The 24,181-nt window shown below is 31.3% G+C and overlaps 3 protein-coding genes and 1 pseudogene across 4 annotated transcripts; 2 read left to right on the top strand and 2 right to left on the bottom strand.

Moving 5' to 3' along the window:
* The first annotated feature begins 93 nt into the window (after window positions 1-93).
* On the top strand, window positions 94-3,263 carry LOC114162120 (cysteine proteinase mucunain-like). Its single transcript, XM_028045900.2, has 5 exons — window positions 94-629; window positions 1,337-1,572; window positions 1,667-1,807; window positions 1,906-2,171; window positions 3,086-3,263. The coding sequence occupies exons 1-5, from the start codon at window positions 149-151 to the stop codon at window positions 3,132-3,134; spliced, it is 1,173 nt and encodes a 390-aa protein (XP_027901701.1). The 5' UTR covers window positions 94-148; the 3' UTR covers window positions 3,135-3,263.
* A 174-nt stretch (window positions 3,264-3,437) lies between these two features.
* On the bottom strand, window positions 3,438-5,796 carry LOC114164504 (putative F-box/LRR-repeat protein 8 pseudogene; annotated as a pseudogene). Its single transcript, XR_014984560.1, has 2 exons — window positions 4,261-5,796; window positions 3,438-3,955 (listed from the first exon to the last, which is right to left on the bottom strand). The product of XR_014984560.1 is annotated as a putative F-box/LRR-repeat protein 8 pseudogene (transcript).
* Window positions 5,797-8,719: 2,923 nt separating this feature from the next.
* Window positions 8,720-10,628, bottom strand: LOC114162706 (protein RICE SALT SENSITIVE 3-like). Its single transcript, XM_028046666.2, has 7 exons — window positions 10,378-10,628; window positions 10,225-10,278; window positions 10,008-10,148; window positions 9,753-9,864; window positions 9,612-9,653; window positions 9,475-9,531; window positions 8,720-9,397 (listed from the first exon to the last, which is right to left on the bottom strand). The coding sequence occupies exons 1-7, from the start codon at window positions 10,518-10,520 to the stop codon at window positions 8,957-8,959; spliced, it is 990 nt and encodes a 329-aa protein (XP_027902467.1). The 5' UTR covers window positions 10,521-10,628; the 3' UTR covers window positions 8,720-8,956.
* Window positions 10,629-15,921: 5,293 nt separating this feature from the next.
* On the top strand, window positions 15,922-21,849 carry LOC114196078 (DCL-like protein). Its single transcript, XM_028086595.2, has 3 exons — window positions 15,922-16,325; window positions 16,407-16,521; window positions 21,347-21,849. Exons 1-3 carry the CDS (start codon window positions 16,000-16,002, stop codon window positions 21,515-21,517), a joined length of 612 nt encoding a protein of 203 aa, XP_027942396.1. The 5' UTR covers window positions 15,922-15,999; the 3' UTR covers window positions 21,518-21,849.
* Window positions 21,850-24,181: the final 2,332 nt, after the last annotated feature.

Raw genomic sequence — 24,181 nt, 5'->3', positions numbered from 1 at the left:
CATGAGCATGATATTCAAACCTTTATTTTATTCGTTTAATACCAATAATCACAGTCATCAACATATAATATAAACCATGATGACGTCTGACTTTATAAATGCCCATTTCCTCCCATTCCTGCATCACCAATTGAAACAAAAAAGGAAAATGGGGATGAAAAGATCTTCCTCGCCCAAGATCCTCATCTTGTTCTTCACAGTTTTCGCAGTGTCTTCGGCGTTGGACATGTCAATAGTCTCGTACGCCAGAACCACCAACGCCGACAAGACAGCACAGAGGAGCGACGAGGAGGTGAGGAGCATATACGAGGAATGGCTTGTGAAGAATGGCAAGGTGCATACCTCCCTCGACCAGAAAGAGAAGAGGTTTCAGATTTTCAAAGACAACCTCAAGTTTATCGACGAGCACAATGCTGAAAACCGGACATACAAGGTTGGACTGAACCGGTTCGCAGATCTTAGCAACGATGAATACCGGTCCAAGTACCTGAAAACCAAGATTAACCCCCTCAGGATGATGGCGAAGCCAAGTAACCGTTACGCCTGGCGTGTGGATGACAACTTGCCGGAATCTGTTGATTGGAGGAAAGAAGGTGCTGTGGTGAGAGTCAAAAACCAAGCAGAATGCGGTAAGTACTGTACTCTAATATTATATTATTATTACATACTTTCCTTTCTTCTCATTCTCTGTTTCTCTTCCACTGCCCTATATTATATTATATTATATACTTTGAATAATAATTTATGTATTCTATTCTCTCCCATGTTTTTCTTGAGAACGGTTTCTTATTAAATATATGCGTATTTGATGTTTTTAATATAATAGTAAAGTTAATTTAAAAATAAAGATGAAAATGATAAATTGAATTGTAAGGAATTAAAATGTCAAGTATATTTGTAAATACGATTTAAAATAGTCATTTTCTTAAACTAGTTGTTCGTCAAACTAGATTTGAAATTAAAAAAAAAAAAGGTATGTTTCTGAAAGGAATACAAATTAAATGTAAGTACTTAATGTGTATAAGATCGGTATAAAACACATGTCTCCTTTCTTGTGATATGACATTTATGTTCCTAGTTACAGTTAAAATTAATTACGGTTTATATATGTTTTATCTTGGTCCTACTCAAATGAAAAAATGGATTTAGTAGTAATATTTTTGTGTACTTCTGATAAAGGCCTTTGAGACTAAAACTTTGGTAAAGTTTTAAAAGAAGTTTTGGATGGTATTCATCATGGCTTTCTTTATCTTATTTTCGATGTTAATGGAACCGTGTACAAACTTAAAACGTTAGTTTTTATCTTCATGTCTAAGTTATTGTTTTTTTGATACAGATGGTTGCTGGGCATTCTCAGCAATTGCCGCAGTGGAAGGGATTAACAAGATAGTAACAGGAAATCTAACTGCATTATCAGAACAAGAACTGTTGGACTGTGACAGAACAGTAAATGCAGGTTGTAGTGGCGGACTTGTGGATTACGCCTTTGAGTTCATTATAAACAACGGTGGCATTGACACCGAAGATGATTACCCCTTTCAAGGTGCTGATGGTATATGCGATCAAAATAAGGTTAGTTTTTAACTTTATTGTTTCATAATTGGTAATGTTTCCATTCCAATAGTTTCTTGCTATTGCTTATATACTTTTTTTTTCTTATCTTTAGCAAAATGCTAGAGCCGTTACAATTGATGGTTATGAACGTGTTCTTCCCTATGATGAGTTAGCCTTGAAAAAGGCTGTGGCAAATCAACCGGTGAGCGTTGCCATTGAAGCATATGGCAAAGAGTTTCAGTTATATGAATCTGTAAGTTTCTAATGAATTTTATCTGAAAAGTATATAACCTACATTGCTTCTTGATTCCTGGAGTCATATAATGAATTTATTTGTCTGAATTTTACTAGGGTATATTCACAGGAACATGTGGCACTTTAATCGATCATGGTGTTGCAGCTGTTGGTTACGGTACAGAAAATGGAACTGATTATTGGATCGTGAAGAATTCATGGGGTAATAAATGGGGAGAGGAAGGTTATGTAAGAATTGAACGCAACATAAAAGAAGACAGTGCAGGGAAATGCGGAATTGCGATTCTGTCATTTTATCCCATAAAGAGTGGCCAAAATCTCTCAAACCCCGTCAACTTCAGAAACCCACTGGGAATTTACAGGTAGGAACAAGATTAACTTAAGCAAATGATGACAAAGTTTGTTCTCATTTTCGGTTTTTATATCTTTCTGTTAAAAAAACAAAGACCACAAATGTTTGTGGGCGAATCAATGATATGCCATTTCACTCTACCGTTGGATGATGCTTTATATGTGGTATAAATCTCAACCAGCAAACATGGGTTTTGTAGACCGTCATGAATAAAAGTTTATATATAAAAAACTTAAGGGCAGTTGGCTTTACTTATAATGATCATTGATTTTGCATAATTCTTTTTAGTTGTAAATCTTATGCGATTAATATATTTTTTACAACATAAAAACTAATTTATTAGTGTGGTGTTAGGTCGAATATCAACTTAATAAATAAATTCAATGTCGATTGGGTTAATTAATGAATTTGGTTTAAAAAACTTTTAATCTTACTTTATGCAATGTTAAAATTAAGGGGTTGTGTGATGTTATGTTCAGTACTGATTGGATCGATAAGTCTAATACCAATTGATATGATAAGTAAAATATTGACTCAAATCATTCAAATGGTTATACATAAAAGATAAAGGGTAGAATCATAAAGAAGACATAATCTGAAAAATAGGAAAAAAAGACATATTACTTTGAGTGATTTTAACCAATCGGTTCAATAACTTTTTTTGTTATAAATTTGCACTCAATAATCAAAGAATGTTAACTTTTTTTGTACAGTAACTCTTGATAGTTATTGTCAATTTCTATAATTATAAATTCTATATTAATTGAGGATATTTTGAACCACTTTTTGCGAGTTTTAACCTCTAAAGGAAAAATATTTTACAATATTAAAATAAAAAATATTGCATGATTTATTCTCTTTTTTTTTTCTTGTAATTCTAATTTAGTTTCTTACTTCTCTTTTGTTTATACTTATATGAAATAGCAGGAAGACCTATGAAATAGCAGGAAGACCAAATAAAAGAGAGTTTTAGGATGTGTTCTCTTGGTAAGATGGTAGGACAAGGAGATTGCGAAGATTGATTTGAGTGGGTGAATATATGTATTATTTGAGTGGATTTAGAGAATAAAATAAATGAATTTGGAGATGATTTTTTTGAAAATGAGTAATTTGATTAATATGATAGATTAAAAAAAATTGTAGAAATAAATAAAATTAGAAGTTTAGCAAAATACCCTTGATGGTAAACATAGAATGAAATGATAATTTGATGTGATAAAAATATTAAAAATATAAAATATAAATTTAATAAATTTGTTAAAAAATTTAGTAAAATTAAATATCACCCACCACAATCATTTTTAACTCTGGCCAACTCCTCTACAAACTAACAGGTCAAGGAATCCGAACAAAATGAATCACGCACACAAAATCAGTTACGTAATTAGTGTCACAGCACCAACACCGGTTACCACCGGTGCACAACTTAAACAACACCGCACCAAAAGTACCAGATACACACACTCACACACAACATCAGTTATGTAACCAACCTGTACATACACTCATCACCTTATTTCATACACACTGATTTACACACTCAATGATAATCAACACTTGTTCATACACAATAACACAACACTACTCACCTAAACCTTCAATCACACAACACAAAATTACATTTCAAATGTACAGCACCCAAACTTTCAAAAAATTTATACGAACAAGCACAGAGACGCATGTCAAGGTTAAAGTGGTAAAATAGGAACTATCACCCTCAAATCTTCACATTCCAGTGAGGTGAAATAATTGTTGTATCCCACAAATCAGCACTCAATTATCATCACAGATCACCTGAAGATAACAGATAACAGAGACTTTTAAGAATTAATTGTACCATATTCTCCATGAAACAAAACGCATACTCATCACTGATCACTCGTTTCGTTGATAATAAAAATATATTAGCTTCACTTAAATTCTTACCGAGTATTTTATATTTTTATGTTAATATTTTGTTAATCTTTTAATTTAAAATATATAGATAGAAACTAATTTACAGATTTTAATATTCTAAGATATATTAAAAAAAATTAATATATAAAATTTAAAAAATTCAGCATATGAATAACAAAAAAAAAAAGATCTAAATCTCTAACCTAATTTTATCCTTTTTAATTGATACACCAGTCCGATGTTTGGGTGACCTCTGCAAATGGATCTGGTATTATAGGGCTGGGAATCTCCGGCAAGGATTGGAGGGTGCATTTTACACGCACTGTTCTCTGCCCACACTCCACCTCTTCCAAATCCCTGTCTCTCACCCCTTCACACTTCCAAACCTCCACTATCTCCAACTTCGGACACCCCCCACCCAACAACAACGCCCACACCCCCTCATCAGAAATAGGGCAATCCTCCATGTACACTTCTCTCAGAGCTTCACATTTCTCCGCCATGCAATTCATCTCACTGTCACCAACCGTCTCACTTCCACACACACCTAATTGCTCCAAACCCTCGCAATTTGAAACCAACATTTCAAAACACTCTTTGCTCGGATTCAACCCAATCATAACCAGTTGTTTAAGATTAACACAATACTCAGCAACACCCATCAAACCTATGCTACCTATTTCCTGCATGTCCCACCCAACACGCAGTTTTCTTAAACTCTTGTTGCAACCTTTTGCCACTGCAACCAGTCCTTCGTCACTGCACTTAGGTGATCTTATCAGATGGAGAACTTCTAAATTCGAACATTTTGCAATCGCTTCCAAACCAATATCGCTGATTTCTAGCAAGACGAGGTGGAGTTCCACTATGCCAGTAACCTCATTCGTCAACACATGAAAAAGCCTATCCCAGTCCCCGTCGCACCGAACAAGCTTCAATACCCGCAGATTCTTGGCGCCGATAAAAGGATAGAATAAAACTGTGTCCTTGAGAGAAATGGCTCTGAGTTTCGGCTTTCGCGGTGCAACAGCCCACTCGTTTTCTGTTCCACGAAAACCGTCTATGGAGAGGTCTTCCAGATCCTTGCAGTGATGCATAAATGCGTGCATGCCTCTGCCTTCCGAAAAGTAGGACCTTAACTTAATCTTCTTCAAAGCCTTGCAATTCCTAGCGAGGAGTTCAAGGTATTGGTCGGTGAGAAAGCAGGGAGCGTGGACTTCGAGGCGCGTGAGATTAGGGCAGAGTTGGGAGATATGGATGACGGTTTGGGCGTTGATGGTCTCTTCTTCTTCTTCGTAGCCGACATATCTGAGAATGACTTCGGTGACGGTATTGAAGCGAAGGAAAAGAGAGGGGATGAAGCCAGAGAGATCTGATTCGGCGATGAGGGAGAGCGAGTGACGGTTGTCTCCGTCCACCTTCAACCACCGCCGACACACAAGCGAACAACTGTTGCGATCGACGGTGCCAAGTAACCGGAAAACGGAAGCCAAACAGTCGTCGTTAAGGTCATCAATATTGGTAAGTAAGCGTTTAGGCTTTTTGGAAGGGTAATCGTAATCCATTCCGTTGAAACCAATAATTAACTATTTCACTATTTGCTCCCTCCTTCAGAAAAATATATAGATTTTCTAAAATCCGTTTTCATAGTAAGTAACAGATCTCACTCTCATATAGATATATTTAATAAATAGGAAGCTTTGAAAAAAAAATGTTTGTCATCAGATATTTCAAATATTCAATTAGTAATGGAAGGTTTTATATATATATATATATATATATATATATATATATATATATATATATATATATATATATGTTGAGCCACAAAATTGATTAAGAACAAGACTATAATCAGATATACTGAATGCACCACCTAAATAAAAAATTTAATTTTTTATTATTATTTATATACTAATTTAATTTTCATATTCTATATATTTATAACAATATATAAAGAGAATTTTCTTTTTATGTCAAGTTTTAAAATATCAATTTTACTTTTTAAATATAATAATTTATTAAACTTTTAAAAATTGACTGTTAATTTTACAAAATTTTTATAAAATTGGCTATAACTATTTTTTTTTCTTCTTTTTTATTTATCAATGGTTATTCTTTCGCGCTGCACCGGTATTACTTAATGTTTATTTTGTGATTTTACAAAAGCGAACGGATATACGATGTGGTTAACAAGTGGGCTCACAACACAGTGTATTGGGTTTGGGTCGATAATGAATTGACTGACCCATTCGAGTGGATATTTCTTTCTGCACCATTTTGTTTTCTTCCTACACACTATAATATTTAAAAGTTTGCGCCTCCATAGTGTCTTCTAAATTTGTATAACAAATTATATAATTCATAGTGTTTTATTTTTTTTAATTTGTATAAGATGATGAACAACAATAAAAATAATAATAATAATAATTTGCAGAAATCGTCCTTTTAAAAGAATCCAAGATTCTAAGAACTATAATTTAAATATTTACTGAGTATTTTATATTTTGATGTTAATATTTTGATCATCTCCTAAAATACATCGATAAACACTAATTTACTAATTCTAATGTTCTAGAATATAATAAAAACGATTTTAATACATCAACATTAATGCATTTTAAAAAATCAGCATAACATAAAAATATCTAATAAAAAATCGAAATTTCTTACCTAACTTTATCCTTTTAATTGATACACCATTCCAATCGCTCTCAGTCCACCGTCTCAATTTCAGGGCACTTTTTTAAACAATCCCATATCTTCTTTTCACATCTGTAGTATAAGAGATGACTCATATATTCTTCACATAAAAATTCATAATCAAATGAAACTATATTCTAAATCAAAATTACTTAATGTAATTAGAATAGACTTTTAGGCTATAAAATTTAAAATATTATTTTAAATTACATAATTTGTGATATAATTTCTGAACTATAATGTAACTCTAAATTAAAATCTGAAATATGATTATACGATTATATAATATAGTGTAAAATTTAGTTTCATATTACACGATCTCTAAAATTGTATTCTTTATTATATAATTTGAAACCACAAATCAAAACTATAGTATGGATCATTCAATCGGAACTCAAAAAAAAAAATACTTTGAATTGCTAAACCAGAATATAGATTTTAAAACCCAATTGAAGCTACCTAAATCGTAAATCATTATTAAAAATAACAATTACAAACTTCTGAAAGTAATAAATTCATAATGCATTTTCATATAAACTTCTAAACACACACATAATATAATATCTAACTACAACCACTTCATACATAAAATTGATCAATAATAACACCAAAAACCACAAGATAGTCCTCATATACTTCAAAAAATTTCAACTTCGCATCTCAGAAATCTTAATCTCATATAATCTCAATACTTGTTGTCTAACTCCAAAACCCAAATACAAATCAATATTTCAAATAAGTTGAAAAAACAAGTTAGTAATTTCTTTTACTTCAAAGGCTTGTTAGTAATTTCATTATTATTGCGTAAAACTGTATGCAAAATTGCAACAACCACATTATTATCAGGATAATCATTTATCATTTATAGAAAGATAAATGCAAAACTTATCTTTATAGGATAATTCATGTATAACTCAATTGTTGTTTAAAAGTTTACGGGATTAAGAAATTAGGATTTTAATTGACACTTTTTATTCACTGCGATGTCATATTAGTTAATCGCATCAAACATTGAATGAGACAAGGATGAAAGACTTGATAATCATAAAATAGACTAGTGTAAACACAGGCGCGATACGCATTTTTTGAATTATATTAATAATTGATGATATTGTAATGTTATTAATTTAATAAACAAAATAAAAGTATATTTATAAAAAATAAAATAAAATGTACGGAGAAAATAAGAGAAAAATAACTGTTGATGAATAGTAAGAGAAAAAAAGAAAAAGGAGATAAGTAAATAATTTTATAAAAACTTGTATAATTTTTAAAAATTTAATAAATAATTAAATTATAAAGGGTAAAGTTGGAATTATGAAATGTGAACACAAAAGAGGGAATCCCCTTTATATATAGTTATAGATAACACACCAACTTTTTTTTAAAAAAATGAATTTTTAAAATGCCACCCTGATATGTAAATTCATTCTTAACATGTATTAAATAAGTTATTTTCAACCAAACATTAAGCCTAGAATAGAATGATAACCATTCTATAGAGGCACTGTATCTAACTAGGAAGAAGCAGTGAAGTTTAACGTAAGGCACGGTATAAATGCGACCTGATGAGATAGTAATTCCTGACAAGAATATCTAACAAAGTGTGTCTCTGAGAGTTTGTGTACACATGAATTCACACACGTAACTTTCACACACTCGAGTTGTCAAAGAAACAGTACTGTGTTGGGGACCAGGGCTCAAATACCAATTGTCGCCCAGAGCAGCTTGACGTTGAGTTCCTCACTTCAATTATCACTCTCTTCTTCCCTCTCCTTTTCAACACAGCCCCACCAGATGGAACACCACACTTCAAACCCTACCCCACCACGCTATTCTCATCTCTAACCACACACCCTTCCTTTATTTGTTCATCTTAATACCACATTATTTCCTCTTTAATTTTCAATTATTGCGTGCTATTAACTTTCTAGCAGGGAGTTAGGCAGCATCAATATCTTTTTGACATGATACAAAAAGTTGCACTGCTTAATCAAGTTCTGTTCTAGATAATGTCTGCTTTGCATTCATCATTACATAAATGCGCGCAGAAAGAAACAGCAACAGTGATCGCTATGATTGATAGATTGTCGGCCACCAATAAACATACCACAATACATTGTGGTCACGACAGAAAAATAAATAGCTTACCATTTTCTTAATCTATGCTAACTACTCTGATTAAGAGTCATTACGCTACTTGTTCAAGGAAGGAACCTTTCCCTTGTGATCACCGTCATGGGTAGGATAAAATTCGCAGTCCTCGATCTTCACTCTCTCAATAGTGCTGCTCTGCGTCCCAGAATCAGGGACTTGATTATGCAGTGGGATTCCAGATGGTAACTTGGATAGCAAAGCTCCAAAACTGCAAGGCATGGTTGGTAATGGTAACGGTAATGGTAAAGGTAAAGGTGGAGAACCTGAACAAAGAGATGGTCCTGGTGCTCCAATTTGAGGGTTGTTGTTCCAGGTCATTTCATATGGAGGCATTCCATTGCTTTCTATGAAACTGGGCTTCACAATGTATGGATGTTGGATGGGTAGATATGATCTTTGAATACCAAACACACCCGGTATGCTTTGAAGGTAGCTGAATTGTCTTTGTATGCTGATCACCAGATTCAGGTCTTCTGCAATCTGAAGAACTTGTGAACTGATGATTAATAATTTGGAGATTTTGCAAAAATGGAGGGGTGAGAAAGTGATGCATGCACCTTGTTAAAAGAACCCAATTGCACAACGCCTTCTCTCACTGCTATTATCACTATACTCTACCAAAGTGAATTTTTATAATCGTTATAAATCATGAGCTTTTTGTACTGTGAGAGTTTGTGAACGGATTTTTACCAACCTGAATGCCTGAATTGAACTGAGACTCCCATGCCTTTGGTTGCTGTTAGGTAAATACAATGAATATTAAAAACAGAAAGAAAGGGGTTAAGAAATATATTACACAGTTGAATTATTTCTGTTTATAACAATGACTTCTTACAGGCTCTACTGAAGTGTTCCATGTAGCAATATAACTGGCTTCACACTCATTGTTGTGACTCTCGTTGTAAACCCATTTGTGACTATTATCTGCGGCAACTTTTCCCACTAGTCTGCAGAATTATAGAGATCAAAATATAGATTATTTTGCCCCTCGTGCTTCACTTGAAATTCGCAATGCTAATTTTGGAAAACAGAGGAAAAGATAACGAATCTTGTTATGGCAAGAAAATGTAAAGGTAACGTCAACGCTCACCCCTCTCCATAATTGTAAACCTCGTGCGACATTTTGAAGAATACGTCAGCTCCAAATCTACCGTTCAAGTAACCACCACTACCACTCTTCCTCTGTTCGCATTCGTTGAAATCGCAGAACCCATCTTCCCAGACAAGAATCCTAACCAAGGAAACCTTGATAAAAGAAGAACTCTAGAAAAAGGTAACATGTGCATAGTTGCATACAAAATTATTACCAGTTCCTTTTATTTCCTTTGGAGAGATCAAGCGCAGTTCCTCCAAATTCCCACCTGAAAGCAGACAAAAGAAAACTCATGGGCAAGCACATGCATTTGGTTATACTGTTTTACATTGTTGTGTGTAGTGTAGCACATGCATTTAGTAATGACCTTGGAGGAGGAAAGTTTCGAGGCAGTATCCTCCAGAAGACAGCATAAACCCACTTAGAAGAAGTGGAAGAGTTGGGAGAAGTGCAAATGGTTCTGAGAGTCTGCTGCAAGAGACAGTTAAGCAAAGGTAATCCACTTTCCATCTTCCACGGACAAGGAGTAAAGAGAGTGGGGAATGAATGGGGGCAACAACATTAAAATTTAAAACCCAAAATGCAAACAAAGTGAGAGAATGGTACCATCTGGCTGGCCTCTTGCAGCCACCAAACACTCACACACACACACCCTTGTAAAAGACAATTCAACTTCTTCTAATTTTACTGTGGGACCTTAACCTTCACATTTCCCTTTCCACTTTCGATGATTGGTCAAGGCATTTATAACAAAATTTATATCCTGAGACTGAATTGGTTAGAGTTTGATATTTCCACTGCAACTTCCCCTTCATCTGCGTAATCAATATTGAACCGGTGAACTCATTTTTATGTAAAATATCACTGAATTCCACTCTCGACTAATAAGATTTTGAATAAATTTAATCTTTTGATACGTCAGAAAAAGGTAATTAGAGTTAAATGTAGTGACGGGGTGTCCCACTATTACCTATAGGAGGCGTCTACTTGTGTTGTCTGTGGTGGGAGTGGTCCTGTTGTTGGATGAGAATTGATTTCAGCACTTGTGTTGCACGTAGTAACAAAGTGGCTTTTCTTTTGGGGCATGGACCCTCTAAACATGGGGTCATATAACCCCTTGTTAACTTAATATTACCTACGACTTAAGTGTTGTACTTGGACAAAAACCACAAGCTAATTTAAGTCATTCAATATATTAATAAACATTGATTTTTTATATTTAAAATATTAAAAATTATTTTAATATATCAATATATTTTCAGAAGAGTACCAAAAATCAGAATCCAAATTCCTTACCATCGTGGATCTAACTTTATCCAATATAGCTCCCACTCCACTGCCTCAATTATTTCAGGACATTTTTTTTTTTAAAACAATCCCATATTTTCTTGTCACAATCCCATAAGAAATGACTGATATATTCTTCATATAAAAATTCATAATCAATTTGAAACTATATTCTAAATCAAAATTACTTAATGTAATTAGAATAGACTTTTCGGTATAAATTTTAAAATATTAGTTTAAATTACATAATTTGTGATATGATCTCTGAACTACGTAAAATATAGTTTCGTACTACACAGTCTCTAAATTTGTATTTTTTATTTTGAAACCACAATTCAAAATTATAATATGGATCATTCAATCGGAACTCTAAAATTTAACTTTGAATTGCTAAACCAGAATATAGATTTAAAAACCCAATTCAAGTTACCTGATTAGTAAACCATTATTAAAATAACAATTACAAACTTCTGAAAATAATAAATTCATAATGCATTTTCATATAAACTATTCCAAAACTTACTCATTGAAATAACAATTACAAACTTCTAAGAATAATAAATTCATAATGCATTTTTATATAAAATATTCCAAAACTTATTCATGTAATCCAGAATATCTTATAACTTCATTTGTCTTATAACGAAATGTGTTTTTAATTTATTTTATGTTTTTATCAGTTGATACAAAATCATTTAGCTAATATATAAGTCTCTCTCCAAGCATTGACAGATCTTATCTATATTGTTGAAAGAGTCAAAATATAATTTACTATAATGATAATTACAATAAAAAATAATCACACAGATTTAAAAGGATGATATTTTGTTCCTTAAGATTTTTAAACTCATTAATAATTAGGACTAAAATTTTTTGCTACTTCCCTTTTGATGTAAATAATTATATTGTTAGTAAAAATCTTGAAAGACTCTTTTAATTGAAGAATTGAACCATTAGTATCATGATTCAATGATTCATTATATGTGAATAAGTTAAATTTGTCTCGTATTCATCTTTACGACTAACTTATCTTTTATTACTTTAAAAAAATTATTATATTTTTTTATTCTTCATCAATATATTTATTTATAAAAAAAAAGAGCGCAAGATAATTTATCATAATCTAATCAAAGATTGAGAGACATAAGTACTAAAAGAAAAATCTATAATAATCAACATATAATTAATAATCGGTTATGAAAGAACACATAGTATAATATTTTTTTCTTTTATATTTATCAAAAATGAATTTATAAAGATTCATGAGATAAAAATTAAAATTAATTATTAAACTAATATTTCACTATTAGGTGAGACAATAGAGTTTTTTTTTTCAACAATGGGAAAGAACATATAAGAAATGAGAGTATAAATAATGAACATTTTTTCCTTTAGAAACAAAAAGAAAACATTGAGGATAGAAGACCACAACATTGTTTAAAAAGCTCAAAAGATAATGAAAGATAAAATAAAAAATATCTTAATAATTTTTATTCTTTATTATATTTAATTTTGTATTTTTATTTATTAACGTTAAATATTATATTTTATAAAAGAAATACAAAATATTTAAAAATAATTCTCATCAATTTTTAATATATTACAAATAATTTAAAAAATATTTAAAATTTTTGACTACATACAATTTAAAAAATAAATCACAACTATATACAATTTAAAAATTTTTTATACAAAAATTAAAAAAAAAAATCAAAATTTTTGGAGGGCCATGTACTCCTAGTCCCTCCTATAACATCCATCCTATTAAGTTTTGCTTTTATTTATTTTCAAATATTCAAAACATTTTTAATCTTTTTTATAATTAGTTCTTCGTGTTAATTTTGACAATTAGTTATTCAACAAATAAACTGTTATAGACTTAATAAAATATTTTATAACCCAATCATCATATAATTACAAAATTTTTCGTATGTGTCACGAAAATAATTACAAATAAATAAAATATAATGGTGTTTTATTTTTTAAACCGAATCTTTTTAATGTTTATATATTTTATATTAGAGATTTCAAAATGAATTATGATGGGAGTCAATTTGATTTTTGGGTTATATTGAAAAAAAAGTTTTTTATTTAATTTTGTCACAATTAATTCGGTTTGAAGCATAATTAACAACTTTTTATTATTTTTCTTAAAATTTTTATTATAATTATTTAATATATATTCCTTAATAATATTAAATGAACATAATTATTTTCATAATATTCAATAATATGTACATGTTATTTTCATTGTAAATACAATTATAGTATTAATGAATTTCATTAAATTCAATAATATATATATATATATATATATATATATATATATATATATATATATATATAAACAATAATTAAATATAATATAATTTATCAATTAATGATATTATTAAACTATAATCTGTCGATAAAAATATTTCTAGTCATGTAAATCGATATTTAAAACTTTATAAGTACTAAAATAATGTTTAAATAATATTTGAAATTTTTGAATATTTAATTTACTTATATGTTAAATTATGTTATTTTAAATAGGTAAAGATTGGCCACTCATCTTGATTTTAGCATTAATAACCGATATTTTAACACATTCAATTAGCAATTGAATGTTATATATATATATATATATATATATATATATATATATATATATATATATATATATAATTATATATGTTTATAATTAGACATATGCTTATTATTATAAAATGGTAAAATATTAGTTTTATATAAAATGTCAAATTATAACAGTAACATTATTTCTCCTGTCCATGTCGAATTCCAACATCAATTCGTCAGCAACGTTCTCCCACCTTCCTAAATCCACTAAGCATTATTTTCTTCTGGCAAGGCAAGCACATCCACCCCAACCCAACACCCGTACCATCATTGTTCCATCGCATTACACTCTTAACCTCACTGATATCCACACAGTAGTCTCGGATTTCAGCAACTACTATAGAACCCTAATCTACACCAACCCCATTTCACACTATCACTATGCATCTTATCACACTAACAACAAAGCAAACAATCATCCTAATTCCTTTAACTTCATATTCAAAACAAACCAATCCCAAAATCACACATATATAACAATCATAATCTATTAATATTAATGATCCACCAAGATGGTTTAATTTGAAAGGGTTGAATGATTATATGTGTAAAAATGATTGGTGATGGTAGTAGTATGTGATATAGGAAAGAATATTCGCTAATGATTTGTTATATGTATTTAACTTTATGATTATACGAGTAGTTATGAAGTTATGCATAATTTGTTTATTATTATGGCAAAATATAATGTAAAATAGTGGTTTTATGTAAATATGTTTATAATATAATTTTATGTTATCATTTCTATAATACAATATAATAGTTGATTGTATAATAAATTTTTATTTCATAAACAAATTTGTTTTAATAATATAAAGTTTTAATTTGTAATGGATGGGTAGAAAAGTGTTTTGATAAAAATAAAAAACGCTGGGAAGGAAGGAGAAAAAATTAATATTTTCTACAATGATAAAAGACGAATTATACTTTTAGACGAAATTTATATTTAAATAACCAGATAACCAAGTTTCGTTTTTAAGAAGAAAAAAAATAAATTAAGTGATGAATCCAACAACATTAGTATGTGTAATGAGAGAAGTGTGAATAGTAACAACTATCAACAAAAACATAATGAATGATTTTGCAAAAAATAATTTGCATGACCACTTATTGTATGCCAAAAGCATAATCAATGAATCAACAAGGCAGTGATGTATATTAAACTAACATAACCAATTATAGATACAAGCATGATATGTTTTGACACATAATTTATTAAGATATAATCAAATATACTCAGTTGTTATGCACCAACTTCTCATTATGTTCATGCACCTAAATAAACATTTACAATTTTTTTCTTATTAATTGTATACTAATTTAATTTTCGTAAACGGATATCCGATTCCGTTAACAAGTGGGCTGACAATAAATTGTGTTGGATTGGAGTCTATAATGGACTTGACTGACCCATTATGAGAGAAATTTCTTTACGTAAATGCATGTTTTCTTCGTACCCCTCACGTGTTTAGTGAAATAATTTGGTTAGACCTTATTAAAAATTTGATACTATTTTAAATCTATATTACGAATAGTTTGATTTGATATATATTTTGTATTTATATTATTTAAAAAATTTGTATTATGAATTATATAATTCAAAATACAAATTTATATTATGAATTATATAATTTTTAATGTATTTTGTATTTTAGATTATTTTTTAAATTTATATTACGGATTAATCTAAAGCAAAAGTTTGTATTATAAACTCTATAATTCAAAATGTAATTTATATTTTAAATTATTTTTCAAATTTACGATCTAAAATGTAAATTTAAATTATAATTTTTATCATCAACTTTGATTTTGATCTGTATCTTAAAATTGTATTACGAATCGGATAATTCAAAATATAATTACATTTTGAATTGTACACTTACGAAAATATTTACGGATAGTCCGAAACTATAACTAAAACACAATCAAAACTACACACAATTTTTTTTATCAATTTCAGCAGGGCTACAATTGAAATTTTAGGAAGTATGGTACAGGGAGAAAATATGGGGTGCAGGAAGAAATTCCCACTACGAGATTATCAGCACTCACCACGTCACCATAAACCAAAACCCCATAACCCATGGCTGCTCCTCTTCTTCTCAGACAGGCTCTCCTCCTTCGAGTTTGTTTCCATAACGACCAACGCTTCACTGCCGGAGCTGTCGCGGCGCGTCACAGGCCGTGGTGCAGCGTCACCGCCAGCTTATCGTCGGACGAAGCCGACGAGAAAACAAAATCTGGCGGCATTAGCAACCACTCCTTTGTGCGGAAAGCTCAGTTCCCGACAAGTCAGTCGCGGTGGGAGGATGACCCTGATTACCGGAAGTGGAAGGACAAAAAAGAGGAGATTCTGAAGGACATCGAGCCTATCATTATGCTCGCCAAGGACATTCTCCACTCCGAAAGGTCGCTTCCGAATTTCATTTCTACAAATATCTCAAGTTGATTTTATTTGTTGTTTATTATATTATGTGTCTCACACTGCAGGTACGTGGACGGAGCGCGATTGAATATGGAGGACGAGAAAGCGGTTGTTGAGAAGCTTCTTGTGTACCATCCACAGTCTGAAGATAAGGTTGGATGTGGCCTTGAATCCATTATGGTAAGCGCGCGGTCTGAATAATTGCGTACGTCGTCGTTTTATAATAGAAATGCTGTTTGTGATGCGAATGTATCATTACTGTGGTGCTTTACTATTGCTTATCTTATCAGTTTGCAACTTCTGACTGTAGTAGTTGTTTCTAAGTGCTTGTTATTTGTGACTGGTTAAAAACTACTTAAAATATTCCAATCGTGCAATTTTTTCTGTTTTTATATCATACTATGGCAAATGTGAAGATTGTATGTTTCTCACCCTTTTAATATTTAAGTAAACGTCTTTTAACCTGAATTTTAATTTACACATCATTGATAAGCCTTTCTAAGACTTTCGTTTCATCATGTTTGGTGGCTTGTTTTCATCTACACCCCTTGGACTATTTTTTTTTTTTTTCGTTTTGGAGGGGGTGTATCTGTGACAAGTCACATGACATCACTTTAACAAGGATGTCCAAGCTTAGTTTGAGCACAGTGGTGGTTGCTCTGTGAGCTGTTAGAACCTGCGTAAAACGGTAAAACCATGGTTCCTGAACTGGCAGGTAGACTTGTGGTTTACTTCTGTAAGATACTGAAATCCATTAAACGTTCTCCACAACTGCCAATAAGGTTTCACTCAACTGCTAAGATTGAACAATGTCCACAATCCACTAGAAGGTCCTGGGTTCATCCTTTCTGGTTTTCTTTCCATGAAAGGTCGTTGTAAGTACTACTGCAAGACTTTGCTCAGTCATCTGGCTTATCTTGTCCTTACAATAGGGCCTCTTCTCCCAAACGTTTTTTTCTGCCAAAAAACAAAACCTATATATTGGCTCCTTTCATGTTGGTTTATGACATTGTTCCTTTGTTTTGTTTGGCTGTTTTAGTCTCTCTTTTTTTTCTGCACTATGTTGCCAATGATGGTGTAAATTTTGGTGGTGAGTGAAAGAGATAGGCAAGTTGTCCTTTGGGTTAGCAGGGTTAAGCTATGTTAGCAAAAGAGGAGAGTGGAGAATCCAAAATATACTTTTAATTTGTTTGGCTGGAATAGGTTGCCTACTCTGTTGTTACCCGGACTTAATAGAGCCAAGTATTATTATTCCCTTCAATTTACCCAATGTTACTGTTCATGGCATTTAAACAGCTACTAATCAGTTCTTTGAACCATCCCATGGCTTCCAAGTTCACCATATCCTCACATATATCTATCTAATGTTTTAGTTTTGAATTAGGGATGTTAAATCAAAATGATGAAATCAACTATTGTAACCCTTAACCGTCTAAGCTAAAGATGAGGGTTTGATTCTCGCCACTTGCTTATAATCTATATTTATTTTATTTAAATCTATCTTTTTCTGATAGAATGAATTTAGAATTCTTAATAATCTATGTATTTTCGTCCATTGATCCACCCCTAATCCAGACTCATTAAACCCAAACCCCTTGCCTTGATGTCAAATGTAGCCTTTGATACTTTGTTACTCTTAACAAATAAGCTTATTTATGAGAGACATTTAATCACATGATAAGACATGCTTAAATGTTTTAAACTTATATTCTGGCCCTTCATTTGATTTTTTTCAACCTTGGGTTATTACCTATGTAGCACGGATACCGACACGAATACGGGACAAGACAAGGCACAAACACTTTGACTCGTATAGTCTCCAAAATGTAGGAATAAACACATGGATATGTTTATTAGATCATTATGAATTATTTAAATTAGCAACGAATACTTATGTATTCAAAATCATCTATAAACAAGGTTTGTCAAATATAATTCTCTAAATTAATTATCACCTAATACAAAAATGAATCTAGTCCATCTATCTAACATTCAAAAAATGAAAAGAGGATTTAATTCATTTAGGACATTTCATCCCCTTCTTGACCATCATCATTGAAAAAACATTTTAATCGAGATTCATTTAAAGACGAATTAACAACTTCAATAAATTCCACATTACATGAAGATATGACAAGAGATTGAATAAAAAGAATTATCAATAATACATATATGATCTAAATATTCGTGATCATTTAAGATTTATTTCTTCTTTTTACAATCATAATAGAAATTTATGCAATAAGTTTACAAATTTGTGGGTTTTTAGAAAATCATTATATTTGTCTTTGTTACCATTGTGTTGGAGTACTGTCAAAATTATGTTCTAGACAAAAAAGATGTCTTTGAATTGGACAGTCACATATACATGTCAAATATGGGGACACACCTATTGAGAGGCATGACCAAGCTTCATAGGCTAGTAATAATTGTTGACTGGCTACCCGCCTTAAACAAACAATTAGGGCAAGTATATAGATGTAGATTGTTGTTTCCATTACCACTCACTATCAAGTTATTGCGAGTTGAACTAACCGTGAGGATAGGTGTTGATCTAGATATTCCAAAAGAAATAAAATGTGACAATGTAGTACAATGAATGGAAAGTAAGACAGTGGGAAACACACAATATGAGGTGAATAGTTAAGCAGTTAGGGATTAATTTTTTCTAACTCGTTATTCTTTGATTACCACCAATTCTTTCAATTATCATTTAAATGCACTAGAACATGTCGAATCCAATAGTTTCATGAAAACACTTTTTCTTTTATTAGAATCATATTTACTTAAATGAAACTCAATTAAAGAGAAACATTAGATTCTAATCCCAGATATCAATTTAGTCTTTTATCCAATGAACAAATTCCGTTGTAATTCAAGACCTAAGTAGTGGTGGTCAATCAAAGGAAAACATTAAGAACAAAATTATAAAGAAACAGACAGAATAAAATTGATCTAAACTCTAGAAGAGTACCTCAATTAGACCAAGGTGAAGTAGAATTCATCCTTAATTAACCTAGGGGAAGTTAGAAATACATGATAAAATGAACAAAAACAAGGAAAATAGAGATGAGAAAAGGATCATGGTAGCTGTAGGGGTTAGTCCTAGGATGAGGCTTCACTAGAAGATGGCGTATGTAATTTGGAGTAACCTCCTGCGCCAAAAAGGTCAAATTTCAGGTTTGAATTGTGTTTTGGTATTGTTATATTTAAGTATAATTGCTTAGCAAAGAACATTCAGCATCGACTGATTTTTTCACAAAAGATCAGACTGTTGTGGAGAAAAGTGTTAGGCAACTAAAAGAGAAACAGACCTGGAAATGACAAGCTTCAACATGTTGAGAAGTCTTCACTTAGCAATCATGATGGAAAATGGGATCTTAAAGAGTAAAGGAAATTTAAGATAAATTTGTTATATGCCTATAAAAGCCAAACAAACATTTAGTAAAACTCTTAATAGTAATATTTGTCCTCAATTACTCGTAACATGTTTCTGAGATTTATCAATAACCTAAGAAGAAGAAAACCTGTCTCCTGATAATAGCTGATAGTGCAAAATATACATGTAATTGCCAATAATATATTTAAGGAACTCTTTACATGACTGCTAGAGTTATAGTTCCCATCTCTTTTGTTTTTTATAAATTTAGTTCGAGCCTTGATTAGGCTAAATGTCTAAAAGCTGAAATTATGAATAGAATTTTTAAATAATTTAGATTTGCCCTTCCATTCAAGTGGATTTCTTCATCACTAGGCCAAAACTATAATATGAAAAATGCTAGTTAATTAGGATTTTTTATCAGCATGCTAGTTCATTAGTAGTCTGTTGAATAGTAGTTTCCATGAACCAATACTGTATATTTAAAATTGTAAATGATTTCTTTTTGATAAATCTTCAAATTAATGTAGAAGTTATGTCGGAACCATGTTGACATAAAGCTTCGGCCCTTTATCTACTCAAGTAAAATATTAGGTTTAATTGTATTTGAAGCTCTTTAAACATTTTCCCAATTCAATTGCAAAGTTTTATCCTTGAAGTTTTCAGATTGTTTCGAGTAACTCCATTTATCACTTTGTTATTATAGAGATTCTCTTTTGATTATTGGTGCCATTGTGCATATCATTTTATTATAAGCAAAACCATTGAGAAAAGGAGTTCCTCAAACGAATTTGATTTCTTGCCAGCGAAAAAGAATGTGTTTTTGTGGAGCTCATTGCACTGACACGGAGTAATTTATAGTTACTATAATAACTATGCGGAAAATATTGTAGAATCTAAACTAGAGTAAAAATCAAATTGCAAAAGGACCTTTTATACACTATGCACTTCTTTTAGTTTGTGCTTTGTAAGGTGTTAAGATTTTTCATTCTTTCTTACTTTCTTTGCCTTTTGAAGGAGCTGTCATCTTCTATTACTAATTTACTATCTATGTTACCTCCTCAGTTATGTCAAATGTACTTACTGTTGCACCTCTCATAAATAATACATTAGGTATATATGTGTGGATCTTTCTGAATTTTCTGATATTCTCATTTACATTTTAGCAAAATAGATATACTTTTATTATTTTATCGGCTTGTTATGTTAATTTTGATCAAATGATGTTTGTGCTAATCGGTTCTTGTTTAAATGATCCTGAAAGTATGTCCTCCAAAACGCATTGTTGTGGAATAAAGCACTTCATATTTGGATTTCGCTTCAACCTTTTACTTTCTTGTGATTGATATGATAATCAATTCTGAAGACCAAACCCCCTGCTTTCCAATTAAAAATTGGTAAATAAGGTCATTAATCTAGTAAGATGTCCATGTCCTTATACTTTACAGGGGTAAAATCCTTTATCTCATTTTATTTTTAAACTATCAACTCCTATGTATTTCACGTACATAAGATTGGAACTTCAGCCATTATTATTTTTTGGATTTTCTTGTCATTGATCTGCTCTGGGTACACCCCAAAGCGGACAAATAGTGCATGATATGGATGTGACTTTTTTTATTGTAGGTTGACCGCCATCCCCAATATCGACAGTCAAGGTGTCTTTTTGTTGTAAGAACTGATGGTGGCTGGATTGATTTCTCCTATCAGAAGTGCCTTCGGGAATACATTAGAGATAAGTACCCTACTCATGCGGAAAGGTTTATTCGACGACATTTTAAGCGTGAGAGTGGTTGATGTATATATACTGGAATTTGGTTACTTTGGTCTGCTCATAGCTTTTTACATATGCTTTTCCCCCTAATTGCTCTCTGGCCTACCTATACTGTCAATGGAAGTAGATAGCCATTGATTGACTGGGATATCAAGCTTATTATGAAAGAAACAGAGAAAATTATTGAAGTGGGCTTCACTTTGTTGACTTGTAAGTTTTGTAAAACATTTTATTGGGCACGCAAATTGGTAGTTGGGTAACTGTCTGGTTGGCAGTAAGGAATGGAATTCTGTTGTTTAATGACCTGTAATATTATAAGTTTACAAAAATTCAATGTCATTCTATAGTCTGAGCATATTTTTATTGTTGCATGGGCTTCGGCATTTGAATTTTAACCCCGTAATTTTTGGAGGATGCTTTCAACCTGAATTTGGATTCATTCCAGAGATTCAGACAATCACCATAACGAGGTAAAAAACACCCGGAACCCGTAAAAGTCTAGAAAGTGAGAAGGAAGCCTAGGGTTGTACTGCGTACCAACTCTGGATTATGGGTTTTGATTGAGGTGTCCTATATCCAGCTATATTAGTCACGGGACATTTAGTAGTAGTTGAGATCCGACATGTACATGTCGATACTCGGCAAGGGTCTTCAGTAAGAAACTCTGCACAAGTCAAAACGAAGAGAAACTATGTCTGGCTGCTTTGAGATTTTTAACTGAGTCATGTTAGTCTTGATGATAAGTCAAACATTCCAACAAATTTCCTTTCTGTTAGTATTACCGTTAGTAACATATTCCCCAGGCTAATATGGTTTATAATTTCACCAAGGGCTTAGAATCATGGCTACAAACTCAAAGGATATTTGATTCTAACCCTTAACAAGAATTTGAAACTTTAGCATCAATAATAGGAAATAACATAGCCCTACAGTCTCCATTAAGTTACTAACTTCTTTTGTCTCATATACCTCCCATACTCCAAAAATTGATAGCAAGTATAGAAAACAACGTGATCGACTAACCTACTATGGTCAGAGTGGTGGGGCCTAGTGAAGATGTGACTCGGTCTTTTGGTGGGTTTACACTATAGGAGGCTAAGATGGTGGAGACAGAAAAAGGATGTTCTTTCACTTTATAAAATAATTGACACATAATATGTTTCGCTTAGATATCTTTTCACATTTTAATGAGCTTTAGATCTATTATGAGTATGGATATTCTTTTTTGCTTCAGGTATGAAAGTTTGATATGGCCGTGGGTGTTAACCAAGTGACTTCAACTCAAGATGGGAGGTAAGTTTGATTGTGAATAATCTTTAAAAATTTGAAAAACTTAGACGAATAATTTCAAGAACCAGTGAGATTAATTTCGCAATACTTAGATATGGATGTAAAATCTCTAACGCATTGATCAGATAGAATAATAATGACTGAACTTTTATAATTGGATTCAAATCAAATGTGAAGGATACCCCTAAACTAACTATCTCGTTGCAAAGAATGCCTAATAATGACAAATCATCAACGAAATTCACGACCCAAAGGCAAGTATTTTAAAATTAAACATCAATTTACCTATTCATTAAGAATGTTTTTGGGCGAACTGACTTCTTAGGAAAAAAATTCTTTGTAAATTAAAAATGATTTATGTATAAATTAAAAATAAATTTTCTAAACATTATATAAAAGGATTTATAATGTTGTGACTTTTTTTTTCATCTTCAAAGCCTAAATTTAAAAATAAAATAAAAAATAAGCTAAATATCTCAGTTTAGAAACCATGTGGTTCAGCACTTCAGCATATATGATCGTATTTTATTTTCTCCCTTGGGTAAAAGGGATTTCCCAGCAGCAATTCACTGTTTGGGAGACTAATGTAAAACCACATTATTTAGAGTAAAATAGTAATTTAATCAAATTAACGTGAATAATATTTAAGTTCCAAAACACAGGTCGCGAATGTGGAATCGAGCTCCAAACACTACGTCAATCCCTGACCAATAGTATCATGAGAAAATACTTTCTTACTTTGCATTAAATTTCGATAATTTTCCCTATGTACATGCAAGAATGGCAAAAGCTGTAGCAAGAAGAAAAAATCCATTTAAAGTTAAAAAGCTCTTAGAACTTAACAGAGTAACATGACATCATTAAAACAATCAATATTGTTATAACTGATGTTTTTTTTTTTTTTTACCAAAACCCTTCGCTTTCTAACCTGCTGCAGACTTATGTCAAGTTCTTCTTTACTCAAGCAGGTTGAGATTATGATATTCAAATGAAGTTCTTCTTTACTCATAACAAAGTTCGTTTTTTAACTCTTGTTAAACCTAATCAGTTAAAATTCCCCCTTTTAAGCCGAAAGTCTTTATCCATTTCCATTCTGTGATATATTCATTAGGTAAAGTTGCTGTCTAAGTTTACTTTTAACCTTTTGATATATTTATTTGCCAAACATCTTTATCCCCTTTAAAGCAGTTAAAATGGATTGCCAATGAGTCAATTATTTTATTATATACAGTTAAATACGTAGGTTTTGTTTAGATAACTATTTCTATAAAAAAAAAGAGTAGAAAAGTTAAAAATATAAAATGAATTTTTCTGTAATCTAAACTTAATTGAAGTGCAAGCTAATTTATATTTACAAGAAATTAATTTATACACAAATTAATTTTAATTTATAAAAT

The sequence above is a fragment of the Vigna unguiculata genome, chromosome 9, assembly GCF_037176805.1.
Source record: "Vigna unguiculata cultivar grain cowpea cultivar isolate G323 ecotype 2 chromosome 9, ASM3717680v1, whole genome shotgun sequence".
Lineage (NCBI taxonomy): Eukaryota > Viridiplantae > Streptophyta > Magnoliopsida > Fabales > Fabaceae > Vigna > Vigna unguiculata.
This window is presented reverse-complemented; position numbering and strand designations above follow the sequence as displayed.

Bases quoted from the DNA above. Each gene is read 5' to 3' on its own strand.
- LOC114162706 (XM_028046666.2), bottom strand. From the start codon at position 10,520: ATGGAAAGTGGATTACCTTTGCTTAACTGTCTCTTGCAGCAGACTCTC. The intron at 10,279-10,377 runs GTCATTACTAAA...GTCTGCTTTCAG, and splicing joins CGAAACTTTCCTCCTCCAAG to GTGGGAATTTGGAGGAACTG. The intron at 9,865-10,007 runs GTGAGCGTTGAC...ATAATTCTGCAG, and splicing joins GTTTACAATTATGGAGAGGG to ACTAGTGGGAAAAGTTGCCG.
- LOC114196078 (XM_028086595.2), top strand. From the start codon at position 16,000: ATGGCTGCTCCTCTTCTTCTCAGACAGGCTCTCCTCCTTCGAGTTTGT. The intron at 16,326-16,406 runs GTCGCTTCCGAA...CTCACACTGCAG, and splicing joins GACATTCTCCACTCCGAAAG to GTACGTGGACGGAGCGCGAT. The intron at 16,522-21,346 runs GTAAGCGCGCGG...TTTTTATTGTAG, and splicing joins GTGGCCTTGAATCCATTATG to GTTGACCGCCATCCCCAATA.
- LOC114162120 (XM_028045900.2), top strand. From the start codon at position 149: ATGGGGATGAAAAGATCTTCCTCGCCCAAGATCCTCATCTTGTTCTTC. The intron at 1,573-1,666 runs GTTAGTTTTTAA...TCTTATCTTTAG, and splicing joins GTATATGCGATCAAAATAAG to CAAAATGCTAGAGCCGTTAC. The intron at 1,808-1,905 runs GTAAGTTTCTAA...GAATTTTACTAG, and splicing joins AGTTTCAGTTATATGAATCT to GGTATATTCACAGGAACATG.